We start from the raw sequence: 20,060 nt of genomic DNA on the forward strand, positions 1-20,060 counted from the left end.
TCATTCTAACAGGTGGCGAGCGATTCCAGGTGCAGCAGCAGTTCATCACTGAGCGACGAACGCTGAGAGGATCGATCGCTCCTCGTTATAAGCAATTTTTGGGCTCCTACGCGTATTAACACATTTCTAATCATCGTATTTTGGGTATTTAGGCGAGGGACAGATTGGTTTAATTAGCCGTCAGCTTACAGGTGGGCGAAAACCGTTTGTAGGACTGCCCCTCTTTCAGTTCCTCAACAGGAGACGCGGGACTGTCATTTGTTTCCCACCCAGTGGGACAGAAGAAACGGCTCCGTTAACAGGTGCGAGGATAGATAAATACACCGGCGTTAAGTCGCGTGTTTGTGCAGAACGCGATTTGAAGAATATTTTCATTGGTGTTCGCGATAAATTAGGAGCTTTATCTACATATCTAACATATATTCGAAGCCTCTTTCGTACCGGTGGAGGACCGACAAAGCCATGTCAACCAAAAAACGGGTGGCTTTAACGAGAAGGAGCCGAAGCCCTGCGGTGTCCGAGGCGGAGATGTTTGGTGATTTTCAGGAGTGGTGCCTCCGCACTTATGGGGACTCCGGAAAAACAAAGACCGTCACCCGGCGAAAATACAACAAAATTCTGCAGACCCTCATACAGAGCGACAACTCGGAGGGCGTCTATATCGAGAGCAACCACATCAACGCCAAATTTAAGTTCTGGGTGAAATCCAAAGGTTTCCAGGTGGGCAACACTGACGGCAAGCCGAACGAGAACGGGGCAGCGGACAGACCGGTCCTGTACGTCCCCATCAAGGCAACGGTTAGTAGGCTATAGGTGCTCTTTTTCCCGTCTGCTAATCAAACGCGTAATATCTGCCTATGCAAATTCTGAGCCACGCGCACAGGTTTACGCGTCTCGCGGCCGGTGAATCTTGTTTAGGGTTGTATATCCGTAGTTGAGCTCATGTCTCTCTCTGGTAACCACTTGTTCGTGTGTCACTCCGCCCGGTATCCACGGGAACAGATTGTCCGGAAGCTCTTTCTGTTATCACTATCAGTCACTGACAATGAGCACTAGTTTCAGGATATTAATGAAGTGTAGAGCTAACGAATGTATTTTGAAATGTGCATTTAAGATGGCATACTAGTTAAAATGTATATTAAAATGATATTTATACAGGCAATAACTATACACCCCTCTATATTGATGTTTTGATGTTTTTCTATTTTGAAAGGAATTTTTTGTGGGGCTTAAAGAAAGTCCAGAGTTTGTAAAAGAAAAAAAAAATCTTTGAATGCTGGCATAAATATATTGCCATAATATATATAATTGTATCAGTCTTTTTATTTTTAGTAATAGTAGTGGCATTATACATAAATCAGCAGTGAAAAAATATGGGTTTAAAAAGTCAGTGTAGTGTGTAACCAGCTTGCAGGAAGACATTTTTGTTGTCATGTGACAAGAAAACCAGACAACCAAGAGAACATCTTTTGACCCTCATGAGTGCCTTTAAAAAAATATAACATATTTTAACAGATTTATGTGGAAGTACATTCTGTTTGGGTCAAATGGAGTTAACCTGATATTTTTATTTATTTATTTATTTTTACCTTGACCTTTGAACCTGAGCATACACAAGTGTATTCAAAAGCACATGAAAAGTATTTAGTACATTTCACTTGATGGCTAAACGTGACATTATTAAAATTAATACATCAAACCATTTTTTAGAAATTGATATAAATGTTTTAGAAAAATGTAGGAAATCAACATGAATTCAATGAATACTTTCCTATGAACTTGTCACAAGTATTTAAAACTATGTATTGTAAACTAGATTAGGCCTACATTACAAATGCCTCCCTTTTCATAATTTCTTACATCCTTATGGTTCACATGTGTTTGTGTAGGGTTATTTGGACTCTTTCATGGCAGTTTGTAACTATTTTAAGTTGACAAATTGGTGGAAATTGGTGAATCTCATTCGAACATTTTTGTCCAATCTGCGTATGCTGCCTCTATTTGTGCATTTCTCCCTGTTTTGCATTTTACCATTAGGGAAAGCATCTAGTCAAGTAATGACATTTGTTTCAAATTTAGCCTTTTTACATTTATGTATTGAGACCAGGTTTACAGAAAGGATGCATGTCTTTTATAAGAATGGTTTGTATAACCTGTGCTTGCGTTATCTTTCTCAAATGATTAATCTTCATAATGTCTTTTTCGGAGCAGAAGAGTTCAGGTTTCCAAGCCATTGACTTAATTATAATAATTGACTAAACCCAAACACACCTGCTGATTTGGTTCACCTCTGTAGCCTAGTGAGACAATATGGCAGTGTGTGGTATTATTGGTAAAAAGGCTAGAAATGTGTGTTTGTATGAGAGCAACAGGGAGAGACAGAGAGGCAGAGACGAGGTGAGCAGGTCAGCTCTCAACAGAACAAATGGAATAATGAGTAGCCCACATGAAGATTCATCTTATGAATGTTTCACTGATAAAGGAAAGGAAACTGGTATGATGGAAAAGTTAAGATGGATGCACCCTCCGCGCTCTGTGTACCCTCATAATGAAGAGGCTGCCCCAGATTTGTCCTATTCAAATACTATTTTCGCTCACTCTCTCTTGCTTTGGGTATGTGTGTGTTCTGCTTTCTTTGAGACAAGCCTCCCATTCAGTTCACTCAGGGGGGCTAATTGACAGGAATAGGAAAAACGGAGAGAAAGTGATTCCCTCACTATTCGATTAGCGGTGCAGGGACTGTGTTGCAATGTGCACAGGTAACACAAGATCCTGGTTACAGAATATTTTACTTTACAAATTCCAACCTAATAGAAATCATGTCAAAAGGTCACATAAATTCTCTTGATTAAATTTTAAAGGAGAAATTTAACTCAAAAGGGAAATTCAGACAGTATTTACTCCCACTCCCATGTTGTTCCATACCCATATGTTATTTTTTCACTTTCTGAAGCAATGTTATGGAGCTGTTTTCCATTTTCCTCTTCCAGCTTGCAATGACCAAGACAAAAAAAAAAAAAAAACACCATAAAAGTAGTCCATATAAAATTGTTCTGAATCTGTATGGTTTCCATATGAATATATCTTATGGAAACATAAATGCAGATTATCAATGAATGTTGATGACAGTTTTAATATGTTCTTCACAGAAACCTATGGTATCCAGAGGAAAATCTGAAAAAATACTAGACGAGAAACTTACTTTAACTTAAAAATGTTACCTTGGCAATTACCTGAAATAAGTTGAAGTACTAAATTGGCTAAAACTTAAATAAATAAAGCTAAACAGTATATTAAAAAATAAATATAATAATAATGTCAAATGTTCACAATAAAATGACTAAAATATAAATTTAAAGTACGAATAAATGCTATAATAGTATATAAATAATAGCACTGACATGGACTACTTTCACAATGCTTTCATGATTTTTTTGGTGGTTTTTATGGTGCTTTTTTGTCCTTCTTGAAGCTTCACAGCCTCTAGCGATTGTAAATTGTTGAGATAAGGAAGAGTAGCTTCAAAAGTTCCTACGAAAATTCCACTTTTGTGTTCCCTATAAAAAAAAAAGCAACAGCCCAGGGGTTTGAAACAACGTGAGGGTGAGTAAATATGATACAGTGTTACATTTTGGGTGAACTATCACTTTAACATTCTTTTGTTCACATTACTGTATGTAAAATTTTAAGTGAAAACTACCTCTCATTGGTGTGCTTGTGAGTAATAGTAGTTTTGACGCTAGAGTGGATTGATCCACAGCTCGGTATGAAGAGAATGATCAGTCTGTCATTATGACTGGCAAACTGTTTTCTCTCAGACGCTTAATGTTACTCATCAAAACACAGCTGAAAATAGTGTGAATACTGCAGACATCATTCATACATGTAAAGGGGTCATCTGACTCACCTCAAATGACCAGTAGCACTACTTTATAATGTATGAAAAGTGAAGGAGAGTTACGTGATGAAGGCATAAGTTGAGAAGAATAAAAGATGGAGGTATTTTTTTAATACCAATGGGGGGGGTGTTCAGGAGAGGGAGAAAGAAGAAATTATGTTGAGAGAGGGAGAAAGAGGTGGCTGGAGGAAACAGTCACACAGCCATCACATGCAGTTGACACCAGTGTCTGTGGACACTATTAATAGCCCCTAACGTTCCTCTCTTTCCTCCCCTTTCTCTCTCTCTCTCTCTCTCTCTCTGAGCAACTGTTGCAGAAGAACACTGCTCTCTCTTTAGCTTATTTTGTCCGAAAGCTTCTTTTATTTTGTGGGGTGGAGTATAGGACAAGGAAGTGAGAATCTCAAGAGAAGATTAAACTGTCAAATCCATTGGCCCTAAAAAGTATTTGGACAATTACACACTTTAACTTATGTTTGTAAATTATACAGAGAAATGTTTCAAAATGATTCAAACTCGTTGTTTATGACCTGTAAGATTCACTTATTTTGGGAATCGGAATTCTCTCGTTACATTGTATGTTTTAGAATCACTAAATAATGGACTCATAAAGGGCCCGTTCACTTTAAGTTTTGTCATCTGACACCTTAAATGCTCAAGCTCTTTAAGGAGTTGGGCTACACTCGTCATTCTGTATTTTGATTCACTAAAAAGAAGCAGCTCATAGGAGACATTTGTGCACATATCGTACTATATTTGTTGTGCTGTGTGTGTGTGTGTGTGTGTGTGTGTATATATATATATATATATATATATATATATATATAGTTGTGTTGTAGATTTTTTGTAATAGTGTTTTTGAATATATTTATGTTGTAGAAGAATCAGCTCAGTCACTTTGGGAATCTGGATTCACTTGATACTTTGTATATTTTTGATTCACTAAAAACAATCTTATAAGATTAATTTGTTTATGAATTGGGCTACACTTGTCATGCTGAATGTTTTTTATTCAATCATTTAGAAATCTTTGGGCTGAATGCTGTATGGTTTTTTATTCACTAAAAAGAATGAGCTCATAGAACGAACCAGACTAGAGTTTGTGCATATACCTGTGAGGACTCAACAGAAAGATGATTCTTACTATTTTTTTTTATTTTTATTTTTTTTGTGGTACACTGCAGTTTACTGCATCACTAACTAAAATACGTGTAAACTATAGCTCACTCTGTCCTCAGTTGTATGTGTGTAGTCTAGCCTCTGCTCCGCCTAAGGGAGCATCTCAAATGGGACGGCCTGTTTTATCAGTCCATTCATCTCAGTGCCCTAAAGCAGCCCGAAACGCTGAGCTAAATTATTCTGTATTACTGAAAGCCCCTCCCTCGGCACACACTGGGTGGGAGTGTTTGATGGTTGTTTGTGTTAGTGGTCAGCCATGTGCAGGTGTAGAGAAGAGAACATGCTTGCGATCGTCGATATCATCACGGGCCATGCCCCTGCAGTTGCAGTGTTTGTCTGGACGGTCAGTGAGCTGTGACGTGAGCATCTCAAGGACCCTCTGTTCTTTTCCATTCAGTTGCATTCCATCTAGCTCTTTTAAAAATAAAAATTGTCCTAATATTTTAAAAAATAATGATTATTTTTAGACTTTATATGTCAGTTCTCTCTATAAACAGACTTTTGAAAGTCACAAATTGTTGTCTGATGAATAGGAATAGACAATATATTGGTACCGTGTTGGTTAGACAGTTTTTATTTATTGGGATCAGCCAGTATATTTACTTGTTTGTGCTCATTAACTATTTTTACATCTCTCTCTATATTTTTTCAGTCATCTAAAGCTAATCTTTAATAGTTAATCTTTGAAAACATTAATTAAAGTCAGTGTTATTTTAGTATTATTTATTTTAATTTTAGTTGAAATTTTAGTAGTTCTAGTACTTCAACTCTAGTACGCCAACATTTTTAATGTTATTTAATCCAATATTTATATTTTATTTCAATTTAATTTGAGTTAAGAAAAATGACTTTTAATAGTAGCCTATTGATTTTAGTTAACAATGACAACCCTGATCACTGTTAATTGTATTCCTTAAAATCATACTATTCATTTTTCATACTATATATTATAATTTTGTGATGACTAAATTCACTTGTAACATCTGCAATTATTGATTTTATTTTTTACTTTTATTTTGAATTTATTTATAGGAAATAGTATATAATTTATTGTCTGCCATTTATCACTTATCAGCCATATCGTAAAAATAATTATCTGCTTATCTCATTGGCCAAAATTTACCTAAGAATTAAAGTGCAAGACACGTTCATGTAATTATGACCTGGTCATGTGAGAAAGAGAACTTGACTTGATCTGCTAATTTGACAAACTTGAGTGTCTTGTCTTTCTCTTTCATGTGGACACCAAAGATGGTCTACCTTGCAACACCCCCTACCCCCCAGTCGCTGTTACCTGGGGCTCAAATATCTCTTACACACACTCTCACACATACAAAAGCAGGTTTAGGGGAGCAGCTGGACAATGATCTGAGTGGTTAATCATTCAGAGCAAGTAAAGAGCAAGAGTTTGTAACATCCACTGACTGCTCATCAAGGGCTCTCGTTTTATTCAGCTTCACAACAACGAGAGAAAACATCTCTCTCTCGCCGTCCTCTCCTCTTTCCCTCAGATTACCACTGGCGCACACACGCGGCGGTCCTGACCCCCCTCTGCTAGTTGAGCAGCTGTAGATGTAGCTCCAGCGGTAATTGTGGTAGTGAGTGTTCAGGCTAACAGGAGCAGAGGAACAGGGAGGGAAGGAGGGGGATGAGAGGAGAGGGCAGAAGCTGATAAAAAAGACAAATGCATTGGGACAGAGAGTGTTGTGCTGCTGCGGAAGGGGCCATACACATGTTTGCAGGGCAGCTAGTGGTTAGTGTGTTCTCTAGTGCACACACACTATGTCCTCTTCTCTGCGAGACTTCATTAAGAGCTCCTACAGGTAACAGAATGTCACACAATTCAGCAAACTCTATTTGAGGAAAATGCCAGTGGTGTTTGCTCATGTGAAGCTAAGATGTTAGGGCAATGGTAGTGCATTGCTATGCTGTTTCTAAAGTGTTTAGGGTGTCGACAGGGTAGTAAGGTACAAAAGCTGTCATTGGGGTGGTACCTTTTCAAAAGGTACACCTTTGTATCTTATTTACCCCAAAAAGGTGCATATTAGTACCTTAAAGGGATAAAAATTCTGTCATTAATTACTCACCCTCATGTCGTTCCAAGCCCATAACACCATGTCCTAACTACACGACGTGACAAGATTACAGTGACAAGCAACGCGACAGAATCAAGCAAATATCACAGCCAATCAAAAGCATGTGTGGGCGGGCTCTCTCTGAAAGCGCACTGCACTCGCTACGAAATAGATAAATTTATAATCCAATTCATAAATAATAAATATTTTTAACATCATTAAATGTATATACTGAGTGTCTGATACCTTCTTTGTTACGGAATACACTTTTTGGTTCGCATTGAGTTCACAGTTTTAACGTACATGTTTGCTTTAATTTATTTTTAAGATCTGAGGTAATCTGTTGTTGCTTTCAGTATGGCTATAAGGTCACGCAATATGATATTCAAACTCACATTAGACCGGTTTAACTTTGAATAAAGCACATAATCACCTGAGAATATCTACTGTCATATAGTTTGTGTGTTTCCAGCTGCAATGTTGCGGAAATAGAAACTGTTTCTAAAATAGAAATTTCATGTGTCGCCGTCGCGGCTAGTTAAGACAAAACCTCTGATTAACATGGAAAATATATCTTTTATCGTTTGTTTCGGTGTTGCATGTTGTTAGGACATGGTGTAAGAGCTTCGTACAGCTTTGGAACACAAATTAAGATATTTTTGATGAAATCTGAGAGCTTTCTGACCCTGCATAGACGGCAACGCAACTACCACATTCAAGACCCAGAAACGTAGTAAGGACATCATTAAAATAGTCCATGTGACATCAGTGGTTCAACTGTAATCTTATGAAGCTACGAAAATACTTTTTGTGCGCAAAGAAAACAAAAATAACAACTTTATTCAACAATTTCTTGAATGAAGAGAAGAAATTCTTGAATAAAGTCATTATTTTTAGCCTGGCCAAGCTGGCCAGATCTCCAGCATTAGCTTCAGCATGCACCTCAAATAAACTGATCTCATGACATTGACACTGAGGCTGTGTGTGGAATGAGACAAGAGAGCACTGCGTCACACTCTATCATTGCGGAACTAATTGATTTTAATAAAGTCGGTGTGAAGCTACTTTTGATACCTGCAAATAGAGTGACTCGTCCTGAATATTCATGGGGTATTCACAAGGTTCATGTCTTCACACAAAACCTCGCCTTTCATTTGGAGGACGGTCTATAATTTGGTTTCCCCAGGAGGCCAGCCGTATCTGTGGCTGTAGATTCAGCTGTGCAGCCGTGAGGACAGATACGAGACCGAGAGAGTGATTATTTATGAATTAGAGAAAAGAGGAAGTATCGTTCCACCATCCTGGAAGTCTAACAGAAACACACACACACACACACAGATGGAGGGAGCTAATGACAGGCCAAAATGATTAGTTTAATTTATCACCCGTGAACAGAGAAATGAAATAAGTCTAATTTTCCTGTTAACTAGAAGGAGATTAATATTATGCGACTGAAACTACTGGAGGTATCGAGTTCAGAAATAACTGATGCAGTGATAATGTAGAGAACAGCATGCACTTTTGTATGCTTCTAGTAACTGATTTTCAGTGGCTTTCAGTGGTTTTTCAGTGTTGATGTTGCAGATATTTACAAAGTGGTGGACGGTAAAACTGAAGCTGATTAAGCTGAAGGGTGTACATTTGGTTTAACCTCAGAAAAAAGGTAATTGTTAGATAAAGTTTAAAATAAAAAAAATAATACCACACTGTGAGATCACAGCGTCACACTTCAGGAAATCAAATAAATTAGCAATTTTATATCTCACAGTGTGACTTTTTGTCTCATAAAGTGGCTTTATTTATTATATAGAAAGATATGGAGTCACATATGTGAAATCATATCTCTGTGTTTGGTGCAAAGACAACATACTTAACCTTTAAATATTTTTTTTATGTTGTTTGCCCAAAATTTTCAAATCCAAATTATTTTCTTTTCTTTGGCATATAAGAGAGTCTAAATGTATAAAAACTTTATCTTTATACTTTATCTTATTTATTTTTATTCTTATCTTCGGCTTGGTTATTATTTTGGATTTTGCTTTTTATTGTTGTAGAACACAATGGTATTCTATAAAATATTTTTTACATAGTGTGAACACACTACTCACACTATTTTGACATAGAATAGTGCAAAACAGTACACGCCTTGTGATGCACCTAGTACACTGAAATGAGTTTTGGTAAAAAAATAATAATAAATGTTTGTTAATCAACAGTAGGCTAATAATCTACAACAGCTCAAATGCTGGCTGCTTATCTGGCCTGGTTTCTTATTCACAGCTGAGAATACAGGAGCTAACAGAATACAAGCAGTCACTCATCTTCATTTCCACTGTCAGCATCTCTGTAGTGAGTGACTACAGGACAGCCTGTGAGGTGAGTGGCTGCGTATTCTAGTCTCCCTGCATTCCTGCGGTTGCCATGGTGAAGAGTCTCAGTGCTCTAGAGCAGGATAAATTAACAATGTTTTAATTGGCTCCGGACTCTGAGTTACAGTGCGCCTTATCGCTACACTGTCATTTGCAGTGCATTATCATTCACTGTGCATATGCATTCACTCAGGTGTGTGTGTGTGTGTTTGAGGACCCTATAAATCCTAATGGAGCAGTGTAACCCCAAGTGTGTGTCCAATCTTATTTCAACACACACACAGCTCATGCCCTGTTAATACGGCCAAAACATACAACGTCAATGCACTTCACCAACAGAATACACAGCACTCCATCGAGCAAACTAATCACGCACTTTACCTGGTGGAAAGATGACATAGGCATAAGGAGGGAGAGAAAGGAGAGACAGAAAGAGGAACAAGGAAAAGAAAGTTGTGAAAAGCCTTATGAAGGTGAAAAGCCTTATGGGACTAGGAGAGGGCAGATCAATAGATACAGTAGTAGATCTAAAAGCTAGTGAGATGCTCCAATGACTACGGCCTACATAGGCATCTGTCTTCTAAAGGCGCAGTCACATTTATCTGTTGTTTGCCAAAATTTAATAGGTGAAATCCTGGCATTCCAAAAGGAATCCAAAAATTGGGGATTTTGGCATGAGGCTGAAAAAGTTCCCCATGCAGAAAGCTATTTTTTTTAAGTGACTTCTGTGTTAACTTTGAATTATATATAGCTATAATACTGATAATAGACAATAGAATTTTTTTTGCTAATGCAAACACACCTTAAGGCAGCATCCTAACTGATATTTGAACCTCACAAGTGACATAAATAGTAACACAAATAACACTTCTTATGCAAGGCTAAGGAAGAAAATAAATTCCTGTGAAGACAAAGCTGAATTTTCAGCATCATTACTCTTCAGTGTCACATGATCCTTCAGAAATCATTCTAAGGGTGACGTCACATTTACCTTTGTACGGTGAAATACTGCAGGCAAAATGATGTTCTCAATAGAAATCTGCCAGTTTGTAACTTATCTCGTGAGGAACACGAGGCACAACATTTCCCAATGGAGATTCAAGTTGTTTGCAATTTGAATACACAAATGTGCAGCATTGACCAGTATGAAGCTGCAAATTCTTTTATGACAATTTAAATGTCTGTACTATCACTTCTGATCAATTTAATGCATCCTTGATGAATAAAAGTATATATTTATTTAAAAGAAAAATTTTACTGACCAATGGGAGTTTGGCGTTAGTATATTGCTAGGCTGCTGACATGATGCTCTAATAAGTATAACAATGCAGCCCACAAAAATTGGGTAAAATAGTGCATTTTTAATTAAATTTATTTATTTTATTAGTACTTTTCAATAAAATATAGTATGTCTATAATCAACAAATATTTGGAGTTTGTTGCAATGCATTCTTATATTGCTTTCTACATGCTGCTTTAAAAGAAAGTGTCTGCGGAGGCTGCATAATTAAGTTTGCTACTTTTTGGAACGGTCTTCGTCATGAGCTTGCCAACGATGCCTTAAAAAGTGCTGCCTCTGTGGGATGCTCACAAGATTTTGGAACGAGCGAATACGTGTGTGATCTTCCCCTCTTGCTCTCTTGTTAGTCTCGTGAACAAACACAGCCTCCATCATTTAGCCATCAGTTTGTTTATCTACGCAGCCATTTGCCAAGATTAGCCCATAAACTGTGACCGCCTGTCACAATTAGCACTAACCCAGTCAAACTCATTTCACTCCCACTCGATCCTGTCCATCTCTCCGCGCAAGATAAAACCCTCTTCATGCCCCCCATGTCGCACATTCCCTTTCATTTTCATAGTTATTGTTTTCTGTTCTCTTTTTTGGTAAAAACATTGAAACGTTCCTTAAAACTATAGATTTACTTGAGAAGCAATTCTGCCCTCTGGATGTGTGCCAAAACATAAAGCTCTCGTCCTGGAGAGGGTACAGACCTGTTGTTGAAAATCAGGACAGACAGGTCCAGCCAGGCCCCCCGTCTGCCATATTTCAGTACTGTAAATGTTTGTGTCGCTATCAGCAGGTTTTGTGCCCCGAATTCGCCATGCCGAGCTCGGCATGTTGTGCAGGTGTGCAAGCTCTTTGTGAATTTCTGCATTTTTTGTCATTATTGTTTGTTTGGATGTCTGTATGTCGGTGGGGGGTCGGTGTCTGTCTCTTCCTTTTGGCTGAGCACACATGTCTGAAGGGCTTCTCCCCTCCACTGAACTCTTCCACCATCCCTCCATCCCTTGTTTCCAGAGAGGCGGAGACGTGGGGGAGTTGCCGTCGCCGCCGCTCCTGCTCCTACCCAGCTTGTCTCCTAGCAACAGGGCTGTTTGGTCCGGGACCTGGAATTGGAAGCAAGAGAAGAAACAGAGTAGTAGAAAGGAGAGAGTGTTGAGGAAGAGATTAAAAGCGAAAGAAGGAAAGCTGTAATTATCTGCTGGAAGGAACGAGGGGCCTGGAAGAGCAGAGAAGAGATGGAATGAGGGAGAAAGACAGTGAGGTTCTGGGTTAGAGGTGTTCATAGAGGGGGGTATGTGAGAAATTAAGGATATGGGGGAGGTAGAAAAAGTGTGAGGGTTTAAAAAACGCACAAACACCCGCTTATAGAGGTGGAGGTGGAGTGAAGGAATAATTCCCCTCACTCATTTTGTTAACCTGGTAATTTCGGGCAGTTTTTCACTGTGTCAGAAATGGTGCCCTCCTGCCTTGTCTATTAATGGAAACTGAGCAATGTTATAGCAACAAAAAGTGCACAAAAAAAAAATCATGGAAATGTTAAAACTGCCTAACAATATAAAAGTAATGCATTGTGGGTAATATATGTTTTTTATAAATATATATTTTAAAATTTGGATGAACTGAAAATTACCTAAATTCCCTAAATTCACCTTTCTATTTTTAAATGCATGTCATTGATCTTATCATGAATGATTCATTCATGCATATCTTTTTATTTGTTTATGTATTTTTGGACCTTGTAATTATTAATTAAAACACCAACATGGAGATGATGCTCATAGAGCACGGTAGTATTGAACAGAGTTATTTTTGCTGCTTTATAGACCTTAAATGGTTAAGTACACACACAGATTTCTATTGAAATGACTGGGTTTTACCCATGAAATTTGGTGGTGGTAAACATCTTATGTTAAGATCTGGCTAATTTGGCTAGCATCTACCAAAAGATGAACAAATGTACACCCTAAATACTGTTCAAAATACTGAGCTTGATTGTGCACGCTGCCTTTTGATGTCAACAAAAAATGTATGTGAAGCATTTGTACCCTTTTTGATGAACATTGTTCAGCAAATATATAAATAACAACAGTATTTATTTATTGGTTGAAAAAAATGCACATCTATAAACTAATTTACTATTTTCAAGCATTCTATCAGATACCATTTTTGTTCTTCCAATGTTGCACAGGATTGTGGGATATCACAGAAAGTGAAGGATGCATTTATGCTGCCTTCAAAAAATCCACCAGGTATGACGCACTGCCCACCTAGGTTTTTGGCAGCCATTATGTCTTCATTTTTGATTCAATAAAATTGCCCTTGATTTATATCCATGCATGTGATGCCATGTTGCAGTGGCACAAAGAAAATGCTAATATCGGTCTGTGAGCGTGTGCGGGACAGCCTGCTTTTACCTTCTCAGGGTTTGGTGAATTTGACCCCGTGCACGAGGTGGGGGAAGGGGGATCTTTCTCTGTCCTATCCTCAGTGCCTTGAGGTGTGCCCTGTGTGTTAATACGGGCATGCGCGAGTGTCCTGTCTGCTGCGCCTGAAGGTGCTGCGCTGACCCCCTCCCTCCCGTGTCCCACATTGGGTGCGTGTGGTTGGGCTGCTGCTGTCACACGCACTATCGTCCCAGGCCGCTGATGTGCCCCGCAACGCTGGGAAAAGGGGGGTGGGGGGTTGAAGGCCGGGCGGCATCATGCTAGAGCAGCATGAATCTCTAACACACACACATTTGCAGAGCCTGGCACACGTGTCCTATCTCCTGAAGTTAATGTAGTGGAGTGGAATCCAGCAGTAAACACGTGTAAGCGTGTGCCACATTACTGCAGAGGCTCGCCGCGTGTCAAAATGCATAGTTTCATGTTTAGTGTAGAACTATTCTTATACCATAACGTGATGATTTGAGAGTAATCATTAACAGTAAAATGATGGGAGTCTGTGAGGTGCTGTTTTGCCGATACACCCTTGCTGCCATGGTAACCCTGTGGCCCTGTACCGGGTGGTGGAGGGGACTGAGTGGGGGATGTGGTGGAGGCGAAGAACATCATTGCATGTGATGCGGGCGATGAGAGGAATAGAAGATGCGGATGATGATTGGAGTTAGCTAGTCCAACTTTGACTTGGAGGTTCTGTGTGTCACATGACACCGCTGCCCCACACACCTAACTGGGGAACTGGATCCCCAAACTGTTACTGTTCTAATATGCTTCATATGAAATATGTTCCTCAATACTTTTTAAAGTATGAAGGATATATATATATATATATATATATATATATATATATATAGGACCTGTACAAACCACCTGTAGTAACACACTCTCCTCTATGTGCACTAGACACTTTACACACACTGCTGCGTGTACACAATCCCACAAAAGACTCAGCAATATACAGGTGCTGGTCATAAAATTAGAATATCATGAAAAAGTTGATTTCAGTAATGATGCAGTAATCCAGGCCAAAGGAGCCCCAACTAAAATATTGAGTGCTGTACATGCTCATACTTTTCATGTTCATACTTTTCAGTTGGCCAACATTTCTAAAAATCTTTTTTTTTGCATTGGTCTTAATTGGTATTCTAATTTTCTGAGATACAGAATTTGGGACTTTCATTAGTTCTCAGTTATAATCATCAAAATTAAAGGAAATAAACATTTGAAATATATCAGTCTGTGTGTAATGAATGAATCTAATATACAAGTTTCACTTTTTGAATGGTATTACTGAAATAAATCAACTTTTCATGATATTCTAATTTTATGACCAGCACCTGTATGTATGTTTACATGCTCAGGCACTACAAATCATCCTGCTCTGTTCCCCAACCAGCTGCTTGACTCAAAATGTCTCTCTTTGCACATGTGCAGTATTTGTGAAGCATTCGTATAGTTTGTATTTTTTATCTTCTATTTTTTTAGTTTGTATAGGGCAAATATTTATGTGAAGCATTCGTATAGTTTGTATTTTTTATCTTCTATTTTTTAGTTTGTATAGGGTAAATACTTGAAAAATCTTCTTAGATGTTTGTTTTGTGGTTATCTTGAGTTTATTGTGTCTGCCGTCTGTTTCTGCCATGATCAGACTCTGTACCCTTGAGGAAAATATCTCGTCTCTCCAGTGCTGCTCCTCGTATGGGAGAGGTGAGACTCTCCCCAGAATTCCTCCTTCAGCACTCTTAAAATTCCCTCTGAGAATCAGAGCTTTTGTAGTTCCCTATTGAAAGGGAACTCCCATTGCGTCGTCAAATTTCATTGACGACTGCTAATGGGGAAACTCCTGTTTACTCTTTTACTGAAGCCAGATTGGTTAACGTTTGTGTACTGCACAAACCAATGGCGCTTGAGCCCACCTAATGAGGGGGAGGCCGACTTGCTATGTAAGTCGGGCCAAAGCGCCATTTCATTAGAATCTTCTCCTTTAGTGTAAGGAGACCATCTCTTCGCTGACTCTACAAGAAGCAGAAGAAAAAGCTAGAAAAGCTTACCTGCTCTACGCTGCTCTTCACCGCTCCCGCCGTCGAATCCAGCCATCGGCAGTGGATGACTTCCCCTGCGGCCATCCGGCGAGGAAAAGAGCAAATTTCTGAGCAAATTCCAAGCGTGTTGTTACAAATGTCGCTTTGCGAGTGCAGGACCCCCTACACGACGCGGACGGGCATGACGAGTGCGTCGCATGTCTGGGCGTTGCCCATGCACAGGCTGCAGTCGCTGGAGCTTCGTGTCCTCACTGCAAGGATATGAACCTTGCTCGCCTTTGCTCTTGGATTGCCTTTTTGCACGAGGGCGATCCTCACCGCTCCGTCCCCCCGTCTCCTCTTAGGAAGAAGCAGCGGAACAGCAGGAGTTCTCTCTCAGGTACGAGCGGTGCTGCGTCGGCCCTGCGCCTGTGCACTCCGCTCTCCCTGCAACGCCTCACACCACCAGTGTGCTTCACACGGAAGGAGCAGCGCCCCTCGTCGGATGCGAGTGGCCTGGTTTCCTTCGGCGTGTCTGAGGAGGAGGAGATAGCCGTTGACTAAAATATGTCCTTGATGGCATCTGACACTGACAAGTGGGCGTGTTCCGGTGAAGAGCCTGAAGGTCCCCCTCCATCGCAGTCTGCAAGGCCTAGCGTGGACTCAGAGCTGATCCGCGTCCTCACGCATGCTGTGGAAGAGCTGGGCCTGGCGTGGACAGCTCCGGAAGAGCCTGCCCCCAGTCTCCTCGATGAGTGGTTCGCCGTCAGCCTTCCCGTTGACAGCGACCAGCTCCCTTCATGCCAGAGGTCCACAAGGAGCTCACTAAAACCTGGCGAGCCCCTTATTCGGCACATGTAGATCCTTCCACTTCATTAGCTCTCACCACCGTTGATGGCGCTGAGGAAAAAGGATATTGCAAGCTCCCCCCTCTTGAGGAGGCGGTGGCTGCACATCTGCTTCCGCCGACAAGCAGTGGGCTGAAGATGCCAACGCATCCTTCAAAGCCCTGCAGGATGACGTCATCGCTCGCCAACAGAGCCTATGCTGCGGCTGGCCAGGCCGGTTCAGCCCTGCATAATATGTCCGTACTCCAGGTATTTCAAGCCAAACTTCTCTGTGATTTGGACGAGTCTGGCCGAGATCACGGCACGTTCGCGGAGCTCCGAACAGCCATGGACTTGGCTCTGCGCACTATCAAGGCGACGACGCAGGCGGTGGGAAAGGCCATGGCCAACCTGGAGCTCCACCTATGGTTGAACATCATGGGTATCAAGGATGCGGAGAAAATTGCCTTCCTTGATTCTTCGGTCTCGCCCAAAGGACTCTTCGGTCCAGCTGTGGATGGCTTTACGGAGCACTTCTCTGAGGCACAGAAGACGTCGCAAGCGCTGTGTCATTTCCTGCCCAAGCACTCCAGCACGGCGACTGTTTCAAGCCACCCCAAGCCATCATCCACTCAGCAAATTTCCTCTCCCTACACTCACACATGTCAGTTCTTCCCCTGTCGGTGACGAACTGTCATTAATAAAGCCTCTCGTGCATGTCTGTTCTCCCCCTTCGGGCGGCGAACAGTCATTACTAAAGGCAAAATCTCGCCTGTCGGCTTGAAAGGCCATCCCAGGTGTGTCGAGCTGGGTTCTAGGGACCATAGAACGAGGCTACTCGCTCCAGTTGCAGGCCACCTGCATTCCGCGGCGTGGTGCAGACCTTCGTGCAGGACAACGAAACTCATGTTCTCCGAGCCGAGATACGCACAATGCTTGCAAAGGGTGCCGTGGAAACGGTACCCGTAGCGGACAGCGAGTCAGGCTTTTACAGCCGCTACTTCCTTGTTCCCAAATTAGACGGTGGGCTCAGACCGATCCTTGATCTCAGACTTCTGAATCGAGCCCTCATGGACGGCCGTTCAGAATGTTAATGCTGAAGCAGATCCTCGCGCAAATTCGACCCGAGGACTGGCTCCTGTCTGTGGATCTGAAAGATGTTTACTTTCACATCCAAATAGTGCCCCGTCACAGACCGTTCTTGAGATTCGCGTTCGAGGGGATGGCCTATCAGTATGTAGTCCTCCCGTTTGGACTGTCCCTGGCCCCCCGCACTTTTACGAAGTGCATAGACGTGGCTCTTTCCCCTCTGAGACAGATGGGAATCCGCATATTGAACTACCTCGAGTGGCTGGTGCTGGCCGACTCAGAACGGCAACTGATCGCTCACAGGCTTCAGCGACTGGTGTTCAGCACGTAACCAGGATCCGGTTTCATGTGACGTGTTCCACGTGCTTATTTTTCTACAAGAGTTTCTGGACAAGGGGCGCACCCCATCTACGCTTAAGGTCTATGTGGCAGCTATCGCGGCAAGCGCCATTGATTTGTGCAGTTCACAAACGTTAACCAATCTGGCTTCAGTAAAAGAGTAAACGGGAGTTTCCCCATTAGCAGTCGTCAATGAATTTTGACGACGCAGCGTTCGTTCCCTTATTTCAGGGACCCGACGTAACGTGAGCAACCCAAAAACTGCAGAATTGTTTTAGCTAGCATTTTTAAAGGATTAGTTCATTACAGATCCTATAATTTCCTGATAATTTACTAACCCCCATGCCACCCAAGATGTTTGTCTTTTTTTCGTAAGTCGAAAAGAAATGAAGGTTTTGAGGAGAACATTCAAGGATTTTTCTCCATATAGAGGACTTCAATGGGGACCAATGGGTTGAAGGTCAAAATTGCAGTTTCAATGCAGCTTCAAAGCTTCAAAGACAAACATTTGTGGTTAAAAACTGGAATAATTAAATTTATGATTTTGATGGCGGATTGTAATCCAGAAAGGTCCATATGAAAATCAGCACTGTATTGAAATGTATCGGCAGTAGCAAGTTCCTGTACTTGCTTTGCAGCAGCAGTAGCAATAGTAGCAATTGTCATATCCATTACCATGTTAAAGTCTTACAAGAGTTGTCATGATAGAACTATTTTAATGTCAAAGTAGGTAAATAAATTAAACCTGTTGAACAAAGTAAAAATCATTTACAAAGGAAATATATTTAAAAAGATAAAATAGGCATCTAAAATCATATTACCAAAACACTGTTGTTTTACAGCACAGAATTATGTGCTGTGATAATCACTGTTTGACGTGTGAATGTGTTTGTCAGTCGGTTATGATAATACAATGGTATAATAAAGTATAACATCATTTTTGCTTGTGTGACATTGCTTAAGTATATGAAATAAGTCTACTACTTTGTGTGATTTCAGTGTGTGGACGGGGGCTCGGGGCCGGAGAACTCCTCTCTCAAGAGGGTCGCTGTGGTGGAGGACTTCTATGACATCATCTATGCCATGCACGTGGAGATCAGCTCCGACCCAGCCAAAGCACCCAAACACGCCGGACAGAAGAAAACGTATAAAGCGGTGAGGAAAGCAAGGAAATTCTTTCTCATAGTCTATGATCATACATGGAAGTATGTTTAGATTTAATAGCCCATTTGGCCTTTTTTGACCGGCTGTATCTGTCTGTCACTTAAAGTGTCCCTTACTCTGTCAGTTTGATTTATTTCCTCTGTGACTCTCATGAACAGAAGCAAGCAACTCCTGCTGTGTGTTGTCCTGGTGTGATTTGTAGCAGAGAATTGCTGGCCTCTGAATTTTTGGCGAATCACTCAGAATACGCTAACATTACCTAGTAAATGAAAGCTGGAGGCTATGTAGAACTTTTTTACTTTTTTAGAACTATGTAGAACTTTTCTTTATGCATTTCTGCCTTTATTTTTTTATTTCCTTTCTATACTTCTGCAATCACATTTTTTATTTATCTTATTTTTTCTCTGTTTGCATTTATGTGCATTTTTCTTCATTTTTGCAGTTTTAATTTTTTTCTGCATTTCTTCCTTCATGCATTTTCTTCACGTTTATGCATTTCTGCATTCTTTCTTTCTTTATGTAGTTCGTCATGTATTTCTTTCTTCATGCATTTATTTTCTTTATGCATTTATTTATGTATTTCTGCATCTTTCTTTTTCTTATGTATTTCTGACTTCATGCATTTTTCTTTCTTTCTTTCTTTCTTTCTTTCTTTCTTTCTTTTTTTTTTGCGGTTTTTATTCAGTCTGATTTTTTTTCTTTCTGAATTTCTTTTTGCATTTTTTTTTCCTGAATTTAATTTTTCTTTCTGTATTGCTTTCGGTAACACTTTAGAATAGGGAGCACTTATTCACTATTAACTATGACTTTTCCCTCAATAAATTCCTAATTTGCTGCTTATTAATAGTTAGTATGGTAGTTTTTAAATATAGGTATTGGGTAGGATTAGGGCTATAGCATAAGGTCATCTAGAATAAGGCATTAATATGTGCTTAATTACTACTAATTAATGGCTAATCTAGTAATATGCATGCTAATAAGCAACTAGTTAAGAGACCCTAAAATAAAGTGTTACATTAATTAAATTGAGAAAGCAAGAAGGTATTTCTACATTTTTCATTTTTTCTCATGTTCACATTTTTGCATTTCATTTTTATTTCTGTATTTCTTTTTATTGTTTTTTTCCTTTCTAGCTTTCTTTTTTCTCTCTTTTGTATTGTGTATTTCTGCATTTTCTTTCTATTCTGCTTACACTTTCTTACAGTCTGCAATTCTTTCATTCTCTGCATTGTTGTAGGCAGAGATGAGGATCAGCTCATATTTAGAGGATATATTTAGGTCTGCGGTGAACATCTTTAGAACTCCATATCACACATGTGCTGTCATGGAAACATGGGAAGTGAGAGTGACATGGGCCGCTCTCACCTGGT

General features: G+C 40.1%; 1 protein-coding gene across 1 annotated transcript in view; it reads left to right on the plus strand.

Annotated features, from left to right (window-relative positions):
- Positions 1–462: 462 nt before the first annotated feature.
- The window catches only part of LOC306859926 (nucleolar protein 4-like), a gene marked incomplete at its 5' end in the record, with an annotated part of 102,576 nt that continues 82,978 nt past the window's right edge, over positions 463–20,060 (plus strand). Inside the window, 2 exons of the mRNA XM_079401341.1 lie at positions 463–798; positions 18,526–18,681. Coding sequence (XP_079257467.1) covers positions 463–798; positions 18,526–18,681 — 492 coding nt within the window. The remainder of the gene's footprint in view (positions 799–18,525; positions 18,682–20,060) is intronic.

Source organism: Barbus barbus (assembly GCF_936440315.1).
Source record: "Barbus barbus genome assembly, chromosome: 40".
Classification (NCBI taxonomy): Eukaryota; Metazoa; Chordata; class Actinopteri; order Cypriniformes; family Cyprinidae; genus Barbus; species Barbus barbus.